The 18,978-nt window shown below is 42.7% G+C and overlaps 1 protein-coding gene across 1 annotated transcript in view; it reads right to left on the bottom strand.

The window, feature by feature from the left end:
- The window catches only part of crocc2 (ciliary rootlet coiled-coil, rootletin family member 2), a 115,386-nt gene that overhangs the window by 51,906 nt on the left and 44,502 nt on the right, over positions 1 to 18,978 (bottom strand). Inside the window, exons 4-12 of the mRNA XM_060919775.1 lie at positions 17,150 to 17,317; positions 16,936 to 17,019; positions 16,707 to 16,813; positions 12,442 to 12,586; positions 11,684 to 11,790; positions 10,978 to 11,184; positions 8,775 to 8,871; positions 3,853 to 3,942; positions 2,378 to 2,527 (exon numbers count right to left, since the gene is read on the bottom strand). Of these exons, the coding sequence (XP_060775758.1) occupies positions 2,378 to 2,527; positions 3,853 to 3,942; positions 8,775 to 8,871; positions 10,978 to 11,184; positions 11,684 to 11,790; positions 12,442 to 12,586; positions 16,707 to 16,813; positions 16,936 to 17,019; positions 17,150 to 17,317 (1,155 nt within the window). The remainder of the gene's footprint in view (positions 1 to 2,377; positions 2,528 to 3,852; positions 3,943 to 8,774; positions 8,872 to 10,977; positions 11,185 to 11,683; positions 11,791 to 12,441; positions 12,587 to 16,706; positions 16,814 to 16,935; positions 17,020 to 17,149; positions 17,318 to 18,978) is intronic.

Genomic DNA, 18,978 nt, shown 5'->3' with positions numbered 1-18,978 from the left:
ATCTAGATGCGTTAAACTACTTAGAACATGGCACCTTTCGTTTGAACCGACATATTTTTCAAGTGATCAAATATTGGAACAGGTGTTTCTTGTTACCCAGGAATACCCTGTTAGATTGTTTGTTTAAACAATTAAACACTCTCAATGTCTACACTTGGTTTGAACCTTCAGTTTCGCCTGTGAAGACTGTATTTTTTGTTAAAAAAAGATAAACCAACATGTGACCAGAGAGCTGTCTATGGGAAAAAAGCAAGCCATTCTCAAGCTGAGAAAAGACGGAAAACCAATCAGAGCAATTGCATAAGTATTGGGCATAGACAATACAACAATTTGGAATGTCCTGAACAAGAATGAAACCACTCATATACCAGACATCAAACAGGTTGGCCAAGGACAACAACAGCCGTTGATGACAGAAACAGTGTGAGTGCTTTTTAAAAGCCCCTAAAACAGCAGTCAATGACATCACCAACAGCCTCCACAGGGCAGGGGTGAAGGTATCGTATCATTGTTCAAAGAAGACTTTGAGAGCAGAAATATAGAAGCCATAGCACAAGATGCAACCCACTCATCAGCAGCAAGAATTGAAAGGCCAGCTTAGAATTCACAAAGAAATACAGAGACGAACCCTAACGTTTCTGGAACCAAGATTAACGTCTACAAACGTGGTGGAAAGGCCAAAGTGTGGAGAAAGAAAGGATCTGCTCATAATCCAAAACATACGGTCAGGTATGGTGAAGGTAGCATCATGGCTTTGGCTTGCATGGGTGCTTCTGGGATGGGTTCACTAATCTTTATTGATGATGTAACTCATGATGGTAGCAGCAGAATGAATTCAGAAGTCTATAGAAATGTTCTGTCTGCCAATTTACACAGAAATGCATCCAATCTAATTGGGAGGAACTTCATCATGCAGCAAGACAATGACCCAAAACCCCCTGATAACACAACACAGGACTTCATTAGGGGAAGAAACTGGAAGGTTTTACACTGGCCAAGTCAATCACCAGACCTTAACCCAACTGAGCGTGCATTTCACTTCCTAAATAGGAGACTGAAGTGAGACACCCCCTAAACAAACAACAGTGGAACAAAGCTGCATTACAAGCCTGGAAAAGCATCACAGAAGAAGAATGCAACAGTTTGGTGATGTCAGTGTGTTTCAGGCTTGATGATGTTCTATGTTGTTAAACACATCGAGATGTAAATATCAGGAAATGAAAGCTGAAATTCTGATCGATGATCTCATTCGTTTTTTGATCTCAAAACCGAATGTCTTCAGTGCATAGAAAAAAACAAAACAAAAAAAATTGGCCTTGCTGTTCCAATACTTTCAGAAGGGACTATATGTGGACACCCGATCATCACATCCATATGTACATAATTGTCTAGAATGTCTTTGTATGCTGTAGCGTGAAGATTTCTCTTCACTGGAACTAAAGAGCTCAAACCTGTTCCAGCATAACAATGCCCCGTGCACAAAGTGAGGTTCATAAAAGACATGGATGATCAAGGTTATTGTGGAAGGAATTGAGTGGCCCAAGCCCTGACTTCAACCCCACTGTACACCTCTGAGATGAAATGGAATGCTAACTGTGCACCAGGCTGTTTCACTTGACATTAGTACACAAGCTCAAGAATGCTCTTATGGCTGAATGGGCAAATCCGAACAAACATGCTCCAAAATCTAGTGGAAAGCCTTTCCAGAAGACGCTATTATAAAAGCAAAGTAGGATGACCAACTCTGTGTTAATGGAATGGTGGTTTTGGAATGGGCGCATATGGGTGCTCTGAAAAAAGGGAATATGTCTCATCTCATCTCATCATCTGTAGCCGCTTTATCCTGTTCTACAGGGTCGCAGGCAAGCTGGAGCCTATCCCAGCTGACTACGGGCGAAAGGCGGGGTACACCCTGGACAAGTCGCCAGGTCATCACAGGGCTGACACATAGACACAGACAACCATTCACACTCACATTCACACCTACGGTCAATTTAGAGTCACCAGTTAACCTAACCTGCATGTCTTTGGGGGAAACCGGAGCACCCGGAGGAAACCCACGCGGACACGGGGAGAACATGCAAACTCCACACAGAAAGGCCCTCGCCGGCCACAGGGCTCGAACCCGGACCTTCTTGCTGTGAGGCGACAGCGCTAACCACTACACCACCGTGCCGCCCAAAGGGAATATGTGTTTGGTTAAATTTAATAAGAATTATGTATAGTTTACGTAAACATATTAATTATCTTCTCAAAATGTGATATTATATGAAATTTAATTAAATTTAATAAAGTGTCCACATACATTTGGCCATACAGTGTACATGTGATTAGTTTAAATATCTTCACAGGAAATATTGTGGCAAATGCTGCTAACCTGAGTTTGTGTCTGCTGTTTGGACAAAGCTCTTCGTACAGCTTTCAGGGTGCTACCATGCTGAGGAGAGGAGACATGGACAGAGGAGATGGAAAGAATCTCTTCTCCTGGACTGTCTGAACTGCTACTGTCTCCATCCCCAGCTACAGCCTATGAAATAAAACAACACCGTTGAATGCCAATAATAAATCTTACAATAATATTTAAAATTTAGTTGTTTTTCTGGATATACATTTCACTTTTGAAAAACTATAGTACCATAAAAAAGTTTGGACAAGCCTTCTAATTCAATGGTTTCTTTTTTTCTTTTTTAAAAGACACTTCATGTCTTAAAGTAATGATGGATGTTGTTTCTCTTTACTTAGTTGAGCGATATAACATGGATTACTACAGTTGTTGAATAGGGCTATTTACTGTATTTTTATTATTTACTATTTACTGTTTTATCTCAGACACATTAAGAAGGCAAGAAATTGCACTAATTAACTTTTGACGAGGCACACCTCTTAATTGAAAAGCATTCCAGGTGACTCCCTCACGAAGCTGGTTAAGATAATGACAATAACGTGCAAAGAGTCAACATAGTAAATGTTGGCTACTTTGAAGAATCTAAAATATGAAACATATTTTGTTTTTACAACACTTTTTTTGTTTACCATATAATTAGTGTGCTTGCAAAAGCACACTATTGTTCTTCTTAAGTTTTTTATTATTATTATTATTATTCCGTTTCACCCATTTTTTGGATCCACTACTCCTCCTACGGCTTTCGAGATAGAGACACTGTTCCAACACTGAAACGTAGGGCCCGATCTGGAATGGCGTGCTTGTTAAAATGGTTACACTACCCCTTGCTGTTCGTTCGGTATTCCCGTTTTTCGGCAAAATTCCGTGCTATTGAAATGAATGAGTAGAACTTTGGAGTGATGATGTCATAAGGAGCTCCTCCACTCTAGTATGCTAGCTGTTAGCATGTTAGTATGCTAGCTGTTAGCATGTTAGCTGTTAGCATGTTAGTATGCTAGCTCTTAGCATGTTAGTATGTTAGCATGCTAGTTGTTAGCATGTTAGTATGTTAGCTGTTAGCATGCTAGCTGTTAGCATGTTAACATGCTAGCTGTTAGCATGTTAACATGCTAGCATGTTAGTATGCTAGCTGTTAGTATGCTAGCTGTTAGCATGTTAGTATGCTAGCTGTTAGCATGCTAGCATGATAGCTGTTCTGCTACAGCTCAGCAAGCACACTGCATTTTCTCTGTGGAAATGCAGTCTAGTTCCATATATGTTTCATATGTTATTTCATAGTTTTGATGTCTTCAATATTGTTGTACAATGTAAAAAATAGTCAAAATACAGAAAAGCCTATGAATGAGTAGGGGTGTCCAAACTTTTGACTGGTACCGTACATGTTTGAAAATACAGTCACCAACTCTAATCAGCTAAGCAGGAATATGTATATCACTTGTATATTTAACCTGGTGGATGCTGTAGAGGATCTGCTGTAGACTGGCGATCTCACTACGTAAGATATCCCTCTCAGTTGTGACCTCAGCCTGACTTAGTTCCTGTACAGGAACAAATAATAATAATAATAATAATAATTATTATTATTGTTATTACAAAATCATCCAAATATTACATTTATAAAATGTAAGTAAAGAAGTTATTCAGTTCAGAGAGATGAGGAGCTGTGCTTCATGTCAGATTTAGTTCTTAATTTTCTTTTCTCTTTTTTAATACATACTATATCTACCGTACCTAAGTAAAGGAATGTTATTCCTGTCTGATGTCCATGATCAACAAAGAATTAGAGAACAGAAAACTAACTTGTTTCATGGACATTCTACAACAATTAATGTAACTGTATAAACTATAAAGAGGTTAAAAATGATGTCTTGATGATGTATGTCTTGTAGGGCAGTAGTCAAGACCACTATTGTTAAGTCCAAGGCCATGGATTGAGTCAAGATTGAGTCTAAATTAAAGCAAGAATGCGATGAGAGGGAAAAAAAATGCCTCTGTGGGTGGAGGGAAGCTTTGTTGGTCATGTACTTTGAATAAATCTGATTTTTTTTGGATATTTTGAACTGATAGATTCAAGAATCCAAGAATCATTTCCCAAACAAGAGTCATAGAAGAACCAGTGGAGTTTATCTGAGCATGGTTTGAACACTATACTTCCTCTCAATAGATAGTTTTCACTGACGTCACGGCATTCCGGAGAACGCCCCCCAGCTGCCATCTTGGGGGGCAAACAAAACGGACCATCGCCACTACTGGCTACGTTATCTCGGACGAATTTATGAAGTTATATAGTCAGTTTTCTAAAATAAAGATCAATGTCGGCAAAATCAAGCAAATAGAAGTATATAGATACATTAGACGACATCTCACGACAACGGTATGCAGCCAAACTGGCCTTGATTGGGGGAATTGACCCCTACGAAGTGGACAAAGATGCATTTTCAAGTGACTATGCAGGGCTGCCAAAGCCTGAAACTGCCAAAGCCTGCTCCAAAGCCTGAAACTGACTTCATCAAACTTTAAAGGCTGTCTGATATATACAACTTTATATATTCACAGCGCGCCTTTTGGCAGATGCCGCCTGAATCGCGCAGATCCGTTTTTTTTTTTTAGGGGGGGCGTTGGAGTGTCTGATTATAATTTCAAAGTAAATTCTGTATTAAAATTACTATATAAGCAAATCCGTTACAGTCCATGAAACAGGAAGTATAAGGATGAGAAAAAAACAGTTTAAATCGGAAAGCTGCGCACATTTGCGCAGTCCTGCACACCGCTCGGGCTGCGCAAATGTGCGCAGCTTTCCGATTTAAACTATTTTTTTCTCATCCTTAAACTTCCTGTTTCATGGACTGTAACGCATTTGCTTATTTAGTAATTTTAATACAGAATTTACTTTGAAATTATAATCAGACACTCCAACGCTTATAGCTCCCCAGCTCAGCCGCCATGTGTTGGAGTTTACCCCAGTGAACGAGAGGGTCGCCTCGCTGCGCCTTCGGATTGGGGAGAGGGCTCTTGCTGTTGTTTGTGCCTATGGCCCAAATAGCAGTATAGAGTATCCGGCCTTCTTGGAGTCCCTGGGAGAGGTACTGAGGAGTGCTCAGACTGGGGACTCCATTGTGTTACTGGGGGACTTCAATGCTCACGTGGGAGATGACAGTGACACCTGGAGGGGCGTGGTTGGGAGGAACGGCCTCCCCGATCTGAACCCGAGTGGTGTTTTGTTATTGGACTTCTGTGCTAGTCATGGTTTGTCCATAACGAACACCATGTTCGAGCATAGGGGTGTCCATAAGTGCACGTGGCACCAGGACACCTTAGGTCGGAGGTCAATGATAGACCTTGTAGTCGTTTCATCTGATCTCCGGCCCTATGTCTTGGACACTCGGGTGAAGAGAGGGGCTGAGCTGTCAACTGATCACCACCTGGTGGTGAGTTGGATCCGCTGGCGGAGGAGGAAGCTGGACAGACCTGGCAGGCCCAAACGTATGGTGAGGGTCTGCTGGGAACGTCTGGCCGAGCACTCTGTCGGGGAGGTCTTTAACTCCCACCTCCGGGAGAGCTTTTCCCAGCTTCCGAGGGAGGCGGGGGACATTGAGTCTGAGTGGACCATGTTCTCTACCTCCATTGTGGACGCAGCTGTTCAGAGCTGTGGCCGCAAGGTCTCCGGTGCCTGTCGTGGCGGCAATCCCCGAACCCGGTGGTGGACACCAGAAGTAAGGGATGCCGTCAAGCTGAAGAAGGAGTCCTATCGGGCCATGTTAACCTCCAGGACTCCCGAGGCAGCTGACGGGTATCGGCAGGCCAGGCGTGCTGCAGCTCGGGCAGTTGCGGAGGCAAAAACTCGGAACTGGGAGGAGTTCGGGGAGGCCATGGAGAAGGACTATCGGTCGGCCTCGAAGAAATTCTGGCAAACCGTCCGGCGCCTCAGGAGGGGGAAGCAGTACTCTGCCAACACTGTTTACAGTGCGGGTGGGGAGCTGTTGACCTCGACTGGGGACATTGTCGGGCGGTGGAAGGAATACTTTGAGGATCTCCTCAATCCCACCGTCATGTCTTCCACTGAGGAGACTGAGGCTGATGACTCAGAGGTGGACTCGTCCATTACCCAAGCCGAAGTCACTGAGGTGGTTTGCAAGCTCCTCGGTGGCAAGGCACCGGGGGTGGATGAGATCCGCCCTGAGTATCTCAAGTCTCTGGATGTTGTGGGGCTGTCTTGGTTGACACGCCTCTGCAACATCGCGTGGCGGTCAGGGACAGTGCCTCTGGAGTGGCAGACTGGGGTGGTGGTCCCTCTTTTTAAGAAAGGGGACCGGAGAGTGTGCCCCAATTATAGGGGAATCACACTTCTCAGCCTCCCAGGGAAGGTTTACTCCAGGGTACTGGAGAGGAGAATTCGACCAATAGTCGAACCTCGGATCCAGGAGGAACAATGCGGTTTTCGTCCTGGTCGCGGAACACTGGACCAGCTCTATACCCTTCATAGGGTGCTCGAGGGTTCATGGGAGTTTGCCCAACCAGTCCACATGTGCTTTGTGGATCTGGAGAAGGCATTCGACCGTGTCCCCCGTAGTATTCTGTGGGGGGTGCTTCGGGAGTATGGGGTTCGGGGCTCTTTGCTAAGGGCTGTCCGGTCCCTGTACGAACGGAGCAGGAGTCTGGTTCGCATTGCCGGCAGTAAGTCAGACCTGTTCCCAGTGCATGTTGGACTCCGGCAGGGCTGCCCTTTGTCACCGGTTCTGTTCATAATTTTTATGGACAGAATTTCTAGGCGCAGCCAGGGGCCAGAAGGAATCCTGTTTGGGAACCACAGGATTTCATCTCTGCTTTTTGCGGATGATGTTGTCCTGTTGGCTTCTTCAAACCAGGACCTTCAGCATGCACTGGGGCGGTTTGCAGTCGAGTGTGAAGCGGCTGGGATGAGAATCAGCACCTCCAAGTCCGAGGCCATGGTTCTCGACCGGAAAAGGGTGGCTTGCCCTCTCCAGGTTGGTGGAGAAGTTCTGCCTCAAGTGGAGGAGTTTAAGTATCTCGGGATCTTGTTCACGAGTGAGGGAAGGATGGAGCGTGAGATCGACAGGCGGATCGGTGCAGCCTCCGCAGTGATGCGGTCGCTTTACCGGTCCGTTGTGGTGAAGAAGGAGCTGAGCCAAAAGGCGAAGCTCTCAATTTACCGGTCGATCTACGTTCCGACTCTCACCTATGGTCATGAGCTTTGGGTAATGACCGAAAGGACAAGATCGCGGATACAAGCGGCCGAAATGAGTTTCCTTCGCAGGGTGGCTGGGCGCTCCCTTAGAGATAGGGTGAGAAGCACAGTCACTCGGGAGGAGCTCGGAGTAGAGCCGCTGCTGCTCCACATCGAGAGGAATCAGCTGAGGTGGCTCGGGCATCTTTTTCGGATGCCTCCTGGACGCCTCCCTGGGGAGGTGTTCCAGGCATGTCCCCCCGGGAGGAGGCCCCGGGGAAGACCCAGGACACGCTGGAGGGACTATGTCTCTCGGCTGGCCTGGGAACGCCTCGGTGTTCTTCCCGAGGAGCTGGCCGAGGTGTCTGGGGAAAGGGAAGTTTGGGCTTCCCTGCTTAGACTGCTGCCTCCGCGACCCGGTCCCGGATAAAGCGGAAGAAGACGAGACGAGACGAGACACTCCAACGCCCCCCCTAAAAAAAAAAACCGGATCTGCGCGATTCAGGTGGCATCCGCCAAAAGGCCCACTGTTTGCATCCCAAACACAAATCAAATCATACAGAATAGACCTAAAATGTTTTTCAAAAATGACCCTTGTGTGAGTGAAGTGACAAGTTTCAAATAGAAACATGACAAACGAGCGATATTAAGTGTACATTACAATGTAAACGTACACTCAGCGGTTCCAGTTAGGCATTCTCCAGAGATTGTTCACATGATGTTTTGGTTTCCAAAAACAAACTTAAACACAATTGATTGTTTATTTAAACAACTTACCACTTATAAAATGATCGGAGCAGACTTTGCTGTGTTTGGAAGGCTGATAATCCTTGCGGTTGATTCTCGCAAGCCATAGATTTCTGCTTTGTATGCTGAGTTTGTTTGCTCGCCTTCGTGCTCCCGTACAGTGGGAATTCCATAAAAGCTCCGCTTGACTTCATCATCTGACCTATTATGACAGCCGTGAATACAACAGGTGTGCACCATTGCTAGCTTTAAATAGCCTGCTTGGGTTCTTTTGAAGACTTTGTACTCGCGCGTTACAATGTGTGCTCAGTGACCCGTACGGTAAGCTTAACCCCCAAGATGGCTGCCACTAGGGAATCCCCGACTCTGTGATGTCATGTGAAAACTATCTATACCAGAACCTTCTACCCCTATGTCACATTCCCTGTCGAGTCTCACCATCCTCTCCAGATTGCTCTGCAATGCTGCCAGGCTGCTCTCTTTTTCACTGTTTTGAACTCGTAGATGCTTCACTGTGTCCTCCAGTCCCTGGATCCTAAAAAGACGTATAAATGTTGGAAAATGTACACGTGTGCATGTATACACCGAGACCGACAAACTCTTATCATTCAAAGCACATTTGCACTGTGTAAAGAAACATTTAGCACTTTATTACTTGCACATAGAGAAGTAGCAGGATTACAAATTCACTTGACACGACAAAATGCACACAATCTTTGTTTTGTCCCTCAGATTAGTCAGCTATAACAATCATCATCATCATCATCCTGTGCACCTAAGTGGCACTTAGTGCCGACACAAAAGACTTCCATCTCTCCTGGGCCTTTACAAGTAATTCTAGTTCTTTCACAGACTTCCCTAGTTCCTTTGCTTGCTTCAACATTGTTCTTCTCCATGTCTCCTTTGGCCGTCTTCTACTTATCTTACCGCTGTCAGGAGTCCACCTTGCTGCTATTCTGGTGATGTTATTCCAGTGTTTTCTTGACACATGCCCAAACCATTTCCATCTTCTCCGTTTGATCATTGTTAGAATGTCATCTTGTTTTGTTCTTTCTAAGAGTGCTTGATTAGATATTTGTGTTGGCCAGTAGCTCTTGCATATTTTTCTTAGACATGATGTCTGGAATACAGAGAATCTGTGACCATCAGCTATAACAAGCCAGGTACTAAAGACTGCCAATACTACAAGTTCTGCCAGACTACCAAGTTCACCAGTACCAGCAGATATGGACACATACAGCAAACCAAATGCCCAATAATAACAATACATCATATTACAAACCTGGGTACATGCAAAGCTCAGTTCACACAATTCAAAACAGTGTAGATGGTTTCTCAGTTCCATTAAGTAAAGGAACATTTATTCATCCCCTTAGGGTTCTCATCTGATACTCATTCATCCCCCACCCAACCCCACAGCCTGCCCCACTTGCAATTACAATCAGCAAAAGGGTCATAAGTCATAGAGCATGGAGTGTAAAGTCTGCTTTCTTCATTGTACAACCATCACTGCTGTGAAGATCTAAATAAATATCAATAAGAGAAAGGTGCAATATCTAAACATATTAGGGTGTTTTCACACTTGGTCCCTTTCAGCCATCTAACCGAACTCAGATCGATGACTCAGCATTTTTTGCGCATATGTGAACACTCCAACCGTACCCAGACCCCTTTAAAGCGAACCTAACTGAGACCACCTCAGGAGGTGGTCTCAGTACGGTTCGCTAAAAATCAACGGTACGGTTCGCCTAATCTGCGCATTGTGAACAAAAAGCGCACCGGGTTCACTTCGCCTTTTTCACTGTAAAGATTCAGTCAAACCCATGACCCAGATCATCACAATTCAGTGTGAACTCACCTGCTGACTAAGGAGCAGCTTCTATCACAGCTTTTTACGTAAAAGTTTTTTTTTTATTTAAATAGAGGCTTTGTATATGTATATGAACAAACTTTCTTCCACTGTATTTCATCAACCTTCTAGACCCTTTCCCTCCTTACATATTCATAGGCTTCCATTATATAATAATTATGTTTATATCTCTGTGGATGTTTCATCAACGATTCAACTGTTGGTCAGATAACCCTTGTGAAATTTTTGTCATTTCGTCAAATTATTTCAACATTCAGTTAACATGTGTGGACCCAGAGAAGGCCTAAAATTTCTGGGAAATACAAATTACACATCTGTCTATTTAATGTTCAATTTTATTTAATATGGTATATTTATATATCATGGTTAATGTCTTTGTTCTCTGCAAGAACTGTAGTAATAGTCCAATTTTCTTATCATGTTAAGATGAAAATTATAGGGTCGAAAAAATGAGCCAATTAGATTTTGTTTCTTCATGGTGTCTAGATAGCTACAGCCATTTTAGCTCACTCATCGGTTTTATCATGCATTAATACATTTTCAGTCACAAAGTCAGAAGTCCATCGTTACATCTGAAGTCCAAACTCTTCACTATGTTCATATAATGCAAATGCACTATGTATGTCATATATTGTGAATAGGATATATAGAGTGTACCGAAGACCTTTACCTAAAATGCATGGTTCCAGTGGTATCTACCAAAAACTTCACCCATAAATCAAGTAAGAGAAATATGCATGACCATGATGGCTAACAGGTTGTCACACAGACCTGGAGTTGGACTCCATTTTCTCTACATTGAAGCAGGCCTGGAGCTGCATGGCTTCTCTCAGTTTATCTTTCAGTTGCCTCTCCAGGGCTGAGACCTCCAGGCCAGTAGAGGCATTCTGCTCACTTACAGCAGCCTCCAGATCCATGCAGGCCGCATGAAGCCTCCGGCTCACTGATACACACTCCCCACGCATTTCAGAAAGACTCCTGTAACCACAGGTACACAAAGTCACACATTAGAGTATTGGGACAGAGCAATTACAAATTCTTATGTGACTAAAGATAGCGTGTGTCCAGCTTTTGGGTTCAGTGCACTCTCAGGAAATCATGTTTATAGCTGAAGGGAGCCAGATGGTTGAAGTTATTAGGCTCCATCTCGTGACCAGGGACCGAGCTCTTTGAACAGTGTCGTGTCTGAGTAAAGGCCTTGAACATTCTTGGCCATGTGTTGAGTAATGCTTATTATGGCAAATTACTCAACAATGATCACAGCATTTACACACAACACAGGCCAAGTCCTTATCCGGCTCTGATGGATGGCCCAGCATTAAACCATGGGGCACGCCAAGCATCACTTTTCCCACAAGGACCCAGTGAGCTGGGCGACCCCAATGACCCACTCAGCTTTGATCCTGGTTAGACTGGGGAGGGGATGGGGCTTGAACTGTAGGAACAGCACAGTTCTGGCAGCATGCCACACACTTACCTGTCAGCAAAAGCCCTGAGCTGGGTAAAGGTGCTCCTCAGTGAAGCAGCCTGGCGCCAGAGAGCTCGACCACGCGCCTGTCCACGGCTCAGCCGGGAGGCAGTCATCTAAGGGGAGAGATGCAAGGAATTATAGATGGATGGGGGTTTGGTGGAGGGGAAGAATGAATAGGTTTGGGGGATTCATCATATGGTCAGCAGATTTAATACCGAAGGCTAAACAATGTATCGTGTTTAAATGTTTAAGTTGCTATTCCATGGCAGCCTCATACCAATACACTGTGTTATGTGTTATATTTAATTTAATGAATTCACATGTATACACTTGCACATACAAGCATGTAAACATGTAAATGCTGAGGAATACACACTCCTTCTCCCATGACCTATGCATATGCACATTCACACACCCACTGACCCAAAAGCACACACATGCAAAGTAAAATGCACTCTTCCTGACTGTACATGGCCGAATACAACATTAATATTGCCAGATGTTTGCTCACTGCAATGAATTCTCGCTCTCTTTATTTTTTCCAAATGACTGGAATGCTTTCACAGGAAACAACAGCTGAGAAAATCACAACAATGATTTAAAACAGTGTCCAGACTGACAAAACAGGGACCAGGCAGGAATTCCACAAGTTCCAGAGTTGAGTTTCATTAGGTTGGATTGAGGAAAGATTTTCCTTGAACTGTGGAACTGGTTAAAAAGCATACAAAGCATATCTTTCCTTCCTCTCTCCATCTCACTCTCACCTCCTGTTCCCTTTTCAGTTGCATTTCTCTCTGCTCTGCCCCTTCTCGGGCTTTATGGAGACTCTCTGTAAGGGCCTGGTTGGCTTCGTTGGCTTGGTCCAGTTGTTCTCTGAGCAGGGCGTTCACTTTGGTCAGACTGGAGCACCTATGGCACAAACAAAGTTTCAGAATGAGGAACTCTCTGCCAGCCTGGCACTGCCACCTGCTAAAATCTAAGCCATCAACTCCAGCTTCACACCACCCTCTATATGACTCCTACATTTATAAGCTCGTAAAATCTTGCCTAATGTTTAGTGCTGCCAGCCAACGCTTACAGAGGGGAACACGTATGACAGTTTTATAAAGTCCATGTCAACATTGGGTATAATTGCCAGCAGATTTGCTCATCACGTCATTTATGGCAGTGTTTACATCATCCGTGGTAGTCTACACCCAGCTCCAATCACTGGTTGTTGCCAGCAAAGTAGCAAGTAAATGAAGAAGATAATGATGAAAGATGGAGAGTAAAAAGGAATCAAAACAATGGAGGTACACTGCAGATTGTGCATAAGTAGTTGACGCTTACTAATATGTTGTGATTCTGAGCAGTGCTTCTGTGATTAGCATCACAGCAATATGTAAGTTCAGGAGTTAAAGAATGTGGTTTGGGTAAAAAAAAAAATCATGGGTTCATTCCACCTGCTTCCATTATGTCCTTGACAGGATTTGTACAGCTTTTCTAAAGTAAAATTCAAGCACAATTTCCAGTACTTTCAAAGTGGATAATTTGATTTTTTTCCAGTATAATAAAGATCAACATTTAAGCTTGATATACAGTCCTCTCAGAAAATACTGAAACAGCAAGGCTAGTTCCGTTGTTTTTGCTATACATTAAACACATTTGGGTTTGAGATCAAAAGATGAATATGAGATTTTGGATCAGAATTTCAGCTTTCATTTCCTGATATTTACATCTAGATGTGTTAAACAACTTAGAACATGGGATCTTTTGTTTGAACCCATACATTTTGTGACGAAAAGTATTGGAACATGTGATTGACAGATGTTTCTTGTTGCTCATGTTTGCCCTGTTAGATTGGGATTTAACCTGTTATTAATTGATAAAGACTGCATTTGTTCTTAAGAAGGATAAACCCACATAGAACCAACAAGACCAGAGAGCTGTTTATGGGAAAAAAGCAAGCCATTTTGTAGCTGAGAAAAGAGGAGTAATCGATCAGAGCCATTGCACAAACATTGGGCATAGATAATACAACAATTTGAAAGAAAATAGAAAAGAAAGAAAACAGTGGGATACTAACAACCAGACACTGAACAAGTCAGCCAAGGAAAACAATAGCATTTAATGAGAGAATTATTGTGAGAGCTGTGAAGAAAAAAACAACAACCAACAGTCAGTGTCATCACCAACAACCTCCACAGAGCAGAAGCAAAGGTGTCACAACCCACCATTTGAAGAAAACTTTGAGAGCAGAAATATAGAGGCCATACCACAAAATGCAAACCACTTATCAGCAGTAAGAATTGAAAGACCAGATAGGAATTCGAATTGAAATACAGAGGTGAACCACAAAAGTTGTAGAAACAAGATTAACCTCTACCAAAGTGATGGTAAGGCCAAATTGTGGGGAAAGAAAGGATCTGCTCATGATCCAAACCATACGAGCTCATCGGTCAAGCACGGTGAAAGTAGTGTCATGGCTTGGGCTTGCATGGCTGCTTCTGGAATGGGCTCACTAATCTTTATTGATGATGTAACTCATGATGGTAGCAGCGGAATGTCTACAGAAACATTCTGTCTGCCAGGGAAATGCATCCAATCTAATTGGATACACAACAAAGGACTTCATCTGGGGAAAAAAGTGGAAAGTTTCAGACTGGTCAAGTCAATCCCAATTGAGCATAAAGTTCACCGCCTGAAGACGAGATTACAGGGAGAATCCCCCAACACAAACAACAACTGAAAGAAGCTGCATTACAAGCCTGGAAAATAACATTAAATAATATTAAAGTAAATACCAAATACTAAGTGTTATTTACTTTAATTTACTTTAAAACTATCTGTTCCACTTTGAGTGGTGCACAGCTATCCATGGCTGGGAGCCTAAGATAGCAAAACTGGTCTATACTCTCAGGGAGAGAGGGGTGGCATACTCTCTCTCATCTGTCAATTACAACAGCAATTAATCAATTAATGTGAGCCAATCATGGGCGTCTGTGAAATAATATGCATACAGAAGTGGGAGGATACTGCTTTCCTCCGTGTGTGTTAAGCCGCCCTACATTGCATAAGCAGCAGTTTGAAAAGATGCGGTCATCTTTCATCATGTGCCTTGGAGGAAGCACATGATGACCTTTGCCCTCCGTAGTGAGTATCTGTTGTTTGATAAGGGAGAGCTGTGTGGTGGGCGGAAATTGACCATATCTAAATTAAGAAGACCCCCCCCCCCAAATAAAAAACCCACCCCAAACACAAACTGTTCCAATACTTTTGCCCACCTAAATATTGGGTGGCATAAAAGGTACCATATTCGAAGTTGTTTAACATATCTAGATATAAATATCAGGAAATGAAAGCTGAAATTTTGACCTATCATCTTTTGATCTCTTCCTAGGACCGCAGTTGCAAATTAGCTATACAGCTAACTCTGGCTCAACGGTTGTGTTGTGCATGGTTCCTGTTAACTAAATTAAACTAAATTAAACTAAACCAAACCCAAATGTTTTCAGTATATAACAAGAACAAAAGAATTGGCCTTACTCCTCCAATTTTTTTGGACGGGACTGTATGTGGACACCTGATCATTATATCCATATGCTTTCATGTAGCATGTTGTTTAACACATTTAGATGTAAATATCAGGAACTGAAAGTCAAAATTCTGATCTCATATTCATCTTTTGATCTCAAACACAAATGTCTTCAGTGTATTGCAAAAAGAAAAGAATTGGCCTTGCCATTCCAATACTTTCAGAAAGGACTGTACATCAAAAGTCTTTAGCATAAATTGAAGAGTTTAAGGAAAGGCCATTAACTACATTTCTACCGTAGCTATAAGAGGTTGAATGATATTAGGTCCTGATTCTGAACCTCTTAAAACAATCCTGGCTCATAAGTGCATGCTATACTAACTGTCAGTTTGTAACTCAGATAATTTTACTGCAGTGCTTTCAAGTGTTACAATGCCTTTGTGGGCTAATTTGGTAAAGTTTATTAATACCTAGACATCTATTTCTTTCTTGCAGAACTTACAATATGTTTGTGTGTTTGGTCCTAATTGTAACCACCACAGCTTGTAAAACTTTTTTAGTTAATTTAATAGCCAGGCCATTTTTTGAAAATTTGCTAAACCATGAAATCAAGCATTTTAAGACTTTTAAGCATCTGTGTGAGCCCTGCCTTCAATCAGGTGCAAGTTGCTCCAGTTGGACAACTAAATGTTGTAGTAGTGTTCAACCAAATTAATGACACTCAGTAGAACTTCACACCAACAATATAACTTGCCAAATGCTATAAATGTGATGTAAATGTAAATACTAATCCTGCTACAGCCAATGAATGTGATGTGTGAAAAAGTAATTTCTCTTGCAGAGAAAGGCTGGCAAAGCTACAGTGAATAAGAGTTCGGTCCCATTTGCCCCACACACTCCGAGTGAAATGAGGATTGGTTTTGCTAAGCCTTGGAGCTGTGGGTTCTGACAATAGTACTGTGAGCAGGGCAGTAAAAGGAACGAATGCCTGGCAGGCAGGCAAGCCATAACTGCTTCAATTAAAGGTAAGCGCCATAGTAAATCACCTCCCTATAAAGGTCGGCTCTGGGAAGTGCTGTTAATGCACACTGGCAGGAGAGAAGGAGAACAGGGCCCCACTAACTGAGAGTGACAAATTGGATATTGAATATTTTTTCCTAACGGTAATACTTCTTCAGTGTACTCGGAGAGGAATAGGAGCACTTCGCCTCTTCGGCTCTTCTCTAAAGCAGCCCCCCCCAAACACACACACACACACACACACACACACACACACACACACACACACACTTAAAGATACAGAGGAAGCAAACAATAGACATGCTCTCTGAGTGTCTTCTTGTTCTTAGTTTCTTGAATGTATAACTGTGCTGCTGCTCCAAACTCTCAATCATTTTCTTTCTTTACACCTGTTTTCCTTTCTTTTTCACCTCTCTCTCTCTCTCTCTCTCTCTGACTTCCTATTCCTTTCGTGTCTCTTATATTCTAAAGCTGAAGTTTTGTGTAAGTGCTCACCTCTGCCGCTCCTCCTCCAGCAGGGTGAGTTTGTTCTGCGTGTCCAGGGTGTGCTCCTGCTCTGAGCGCTGGAGCTGCTGGGCTGAGGAGTCCAAGTGAGACTGCAGCTACACAAACACACAAAAATATACAGGTTCATAGAAAATACACCAGAAGAAATTGGACTAAGCAACACATGTGAAAGGTGCAGCTGGAGGAAAGTAGAAGTAGGAGCTTTAATGTGTCATACCGAGAGACGCAGCTTTTCCAACTCAGAGGTTTTCTCCAGCACCTGCTGCTCCAGATCTCCAGATCTCTTTTTATACTGAAGCACCTGCAGTGTAACAACCGCACAGTGATAATAAACAAAACAGTATACAGAATTTGGCTCCAAATAACTTAATATGCAGTGAGGATGTATTTGCTGAAGCTTTAAGGATGAAGATTAGTGTTGCTTGATGCACCTTGGCCTGAAGTTTATGGACCAGCTGGGCCTGTTTCTGCTGGCTGTCCTGGTAGGCCTGGAGTTTGAGCCTGTATGCTCGGCTCTCCTCCCGCAGCCTCTGCTGCTCTACGCCATACACACTCTCCTGGTCTGACTCTCCCGACTGCAGAGTCAGCATTTGCTCTAGCTGAAAAGATACACGCGTACAGTGAACACCCGCACAGGTAGATATGTAAGTGCAGATGGGGATATACTAACATCAAGTACTGCTTAAGCTGTCTTAAGCAGCCTAAACTCTTTTCTAGATGTTCTCTTAAATTGCTATTTTATAAACTTTGCTTTAGTGTATCAGTAAAAAAAGCCATATTCAAATTACAAAAAATTCAAAAAGAAAATGCTGCAGAAAATGTTCATATGCCTTTAAAGAAAGGAGGTTATTACCTCCACCAGCTTTGTTGGAGGAGGTTATGTTTTCACCTCTGCTTGTTTATTTGTTTGTCTGTTCCCAACGTAACTCATAAAGTAGTAAACTGATTTTGATGAAATTTTGAGGAAACGTGGGCCATGGGCCAAGGAACAATTGATTAGATTTTGATGCAAATCCAGACATGTATGTGGATCCAGGCTTCAGATGTATGTGCAGATCTAGGATTTTTTTTTTGCCTGTTTCCAACGTAACTCAAAAAGATTTTGAGGAAAGGTGGGCCATGGGCCAAGGAACAATCAATTAGATTTTGATGCAAATATGAATATGTGGCTTGGCAGAGGTATGCACTCTAACGAGTGTCCTTCTAGTTAGGTAATTTCCAAATAAAGCATCTTTTCAAATAAAGCATCACTGAGTTTGGGGATAGTCAAAGTCTATAAAGGAACTGTGGCAAGGTCTCCAAGATTAAGTCTGGTACAGTACATGGCACTAACTTTGGGCTACTGACCTGAAGGCTAGTTCCAAAACAACTAAGCTGCCACTGTTTGGTCCTTGAGCCATGCCTCAACTCTCTCAACTGGAAATGACTTTGGGTAAAAGCATCAGCCAAATAAGCAAAATGAAAAAGATAAAAGGCAAAGAGTGGTCTTGGCAAATGCTGATTTGATATTTTTTTCTGTTTACCGCATCATTCATTCATTCATTCATTCATTCATTCATTCATTCATCCATTCATTCATCCAACTTCAGTAACCACATTATCCAGGCTAGGGTCACAGTGAACCTGGACAATTTAGAATCATTAATCCATTCAACTGCAGGTTTTTGGACAGTGGGAGGAAACTAGATAACCCTAAGGAAACCCACACGGACACAAGGAGATTGTATAAAACTCCAGACAGTGACCCAAACTCAGGATTGATGTCAATACAGTGGAGCTGTACTACCCGATGTACCACCATATCACATCACTAAATGTTGATTTCATTTCTTTTTTGTTATTTTAGAGAGAGAGAGCGAGCGAGAGAGAGAGAGAGAGAGAGATTACATTCATTCAATTGAGCATGGTCTCACTATTGTGAAACAATTCTTATGTAGTTTGTTTTTGAAGGTTTTCATCCAGGTCATACTGAATGCCTCACTGAAAAAATACAAGGTGACCTTGACATAACTGTGATGATATTTTGCTACTGAGGGGCTTTATGAAGACAATGACACAAATCTACATACTGTAAATGTTAATAAAAAATAATCCCAATAAGCATCAGCTATCATAAAGACTGCAGTTGTCAATTTGGTCAAGTTGGTATGATACCTGATTGAAGTGTGGAACACTCTCACAGGTTAGGGAATGAACAACTGAGAGACAGCCTTGACAACTCAAAGTATGTTTTATTTTTTACTCAGCGATCACTTTTCAG

Source organism: Neoarius graeffei, chromosome 4 (assembly GCF_027579695.1).
Source record: "Neoarius graeffei isolate fNeoGra1 chromosome 4, fNeoGra1.pri, whole genome shotgun sequence".
Lineage (NCBI taxonomy): Eukaryota > Metazoa > Chordata > Actinopteri > Siluriformes > Ariidae > Neoarius > Neoarius graeffei.
Note: the sequence above shows the minus strand (reverse complement) of the source record. Positions and strands in the feature narration are given on the sequence as shown.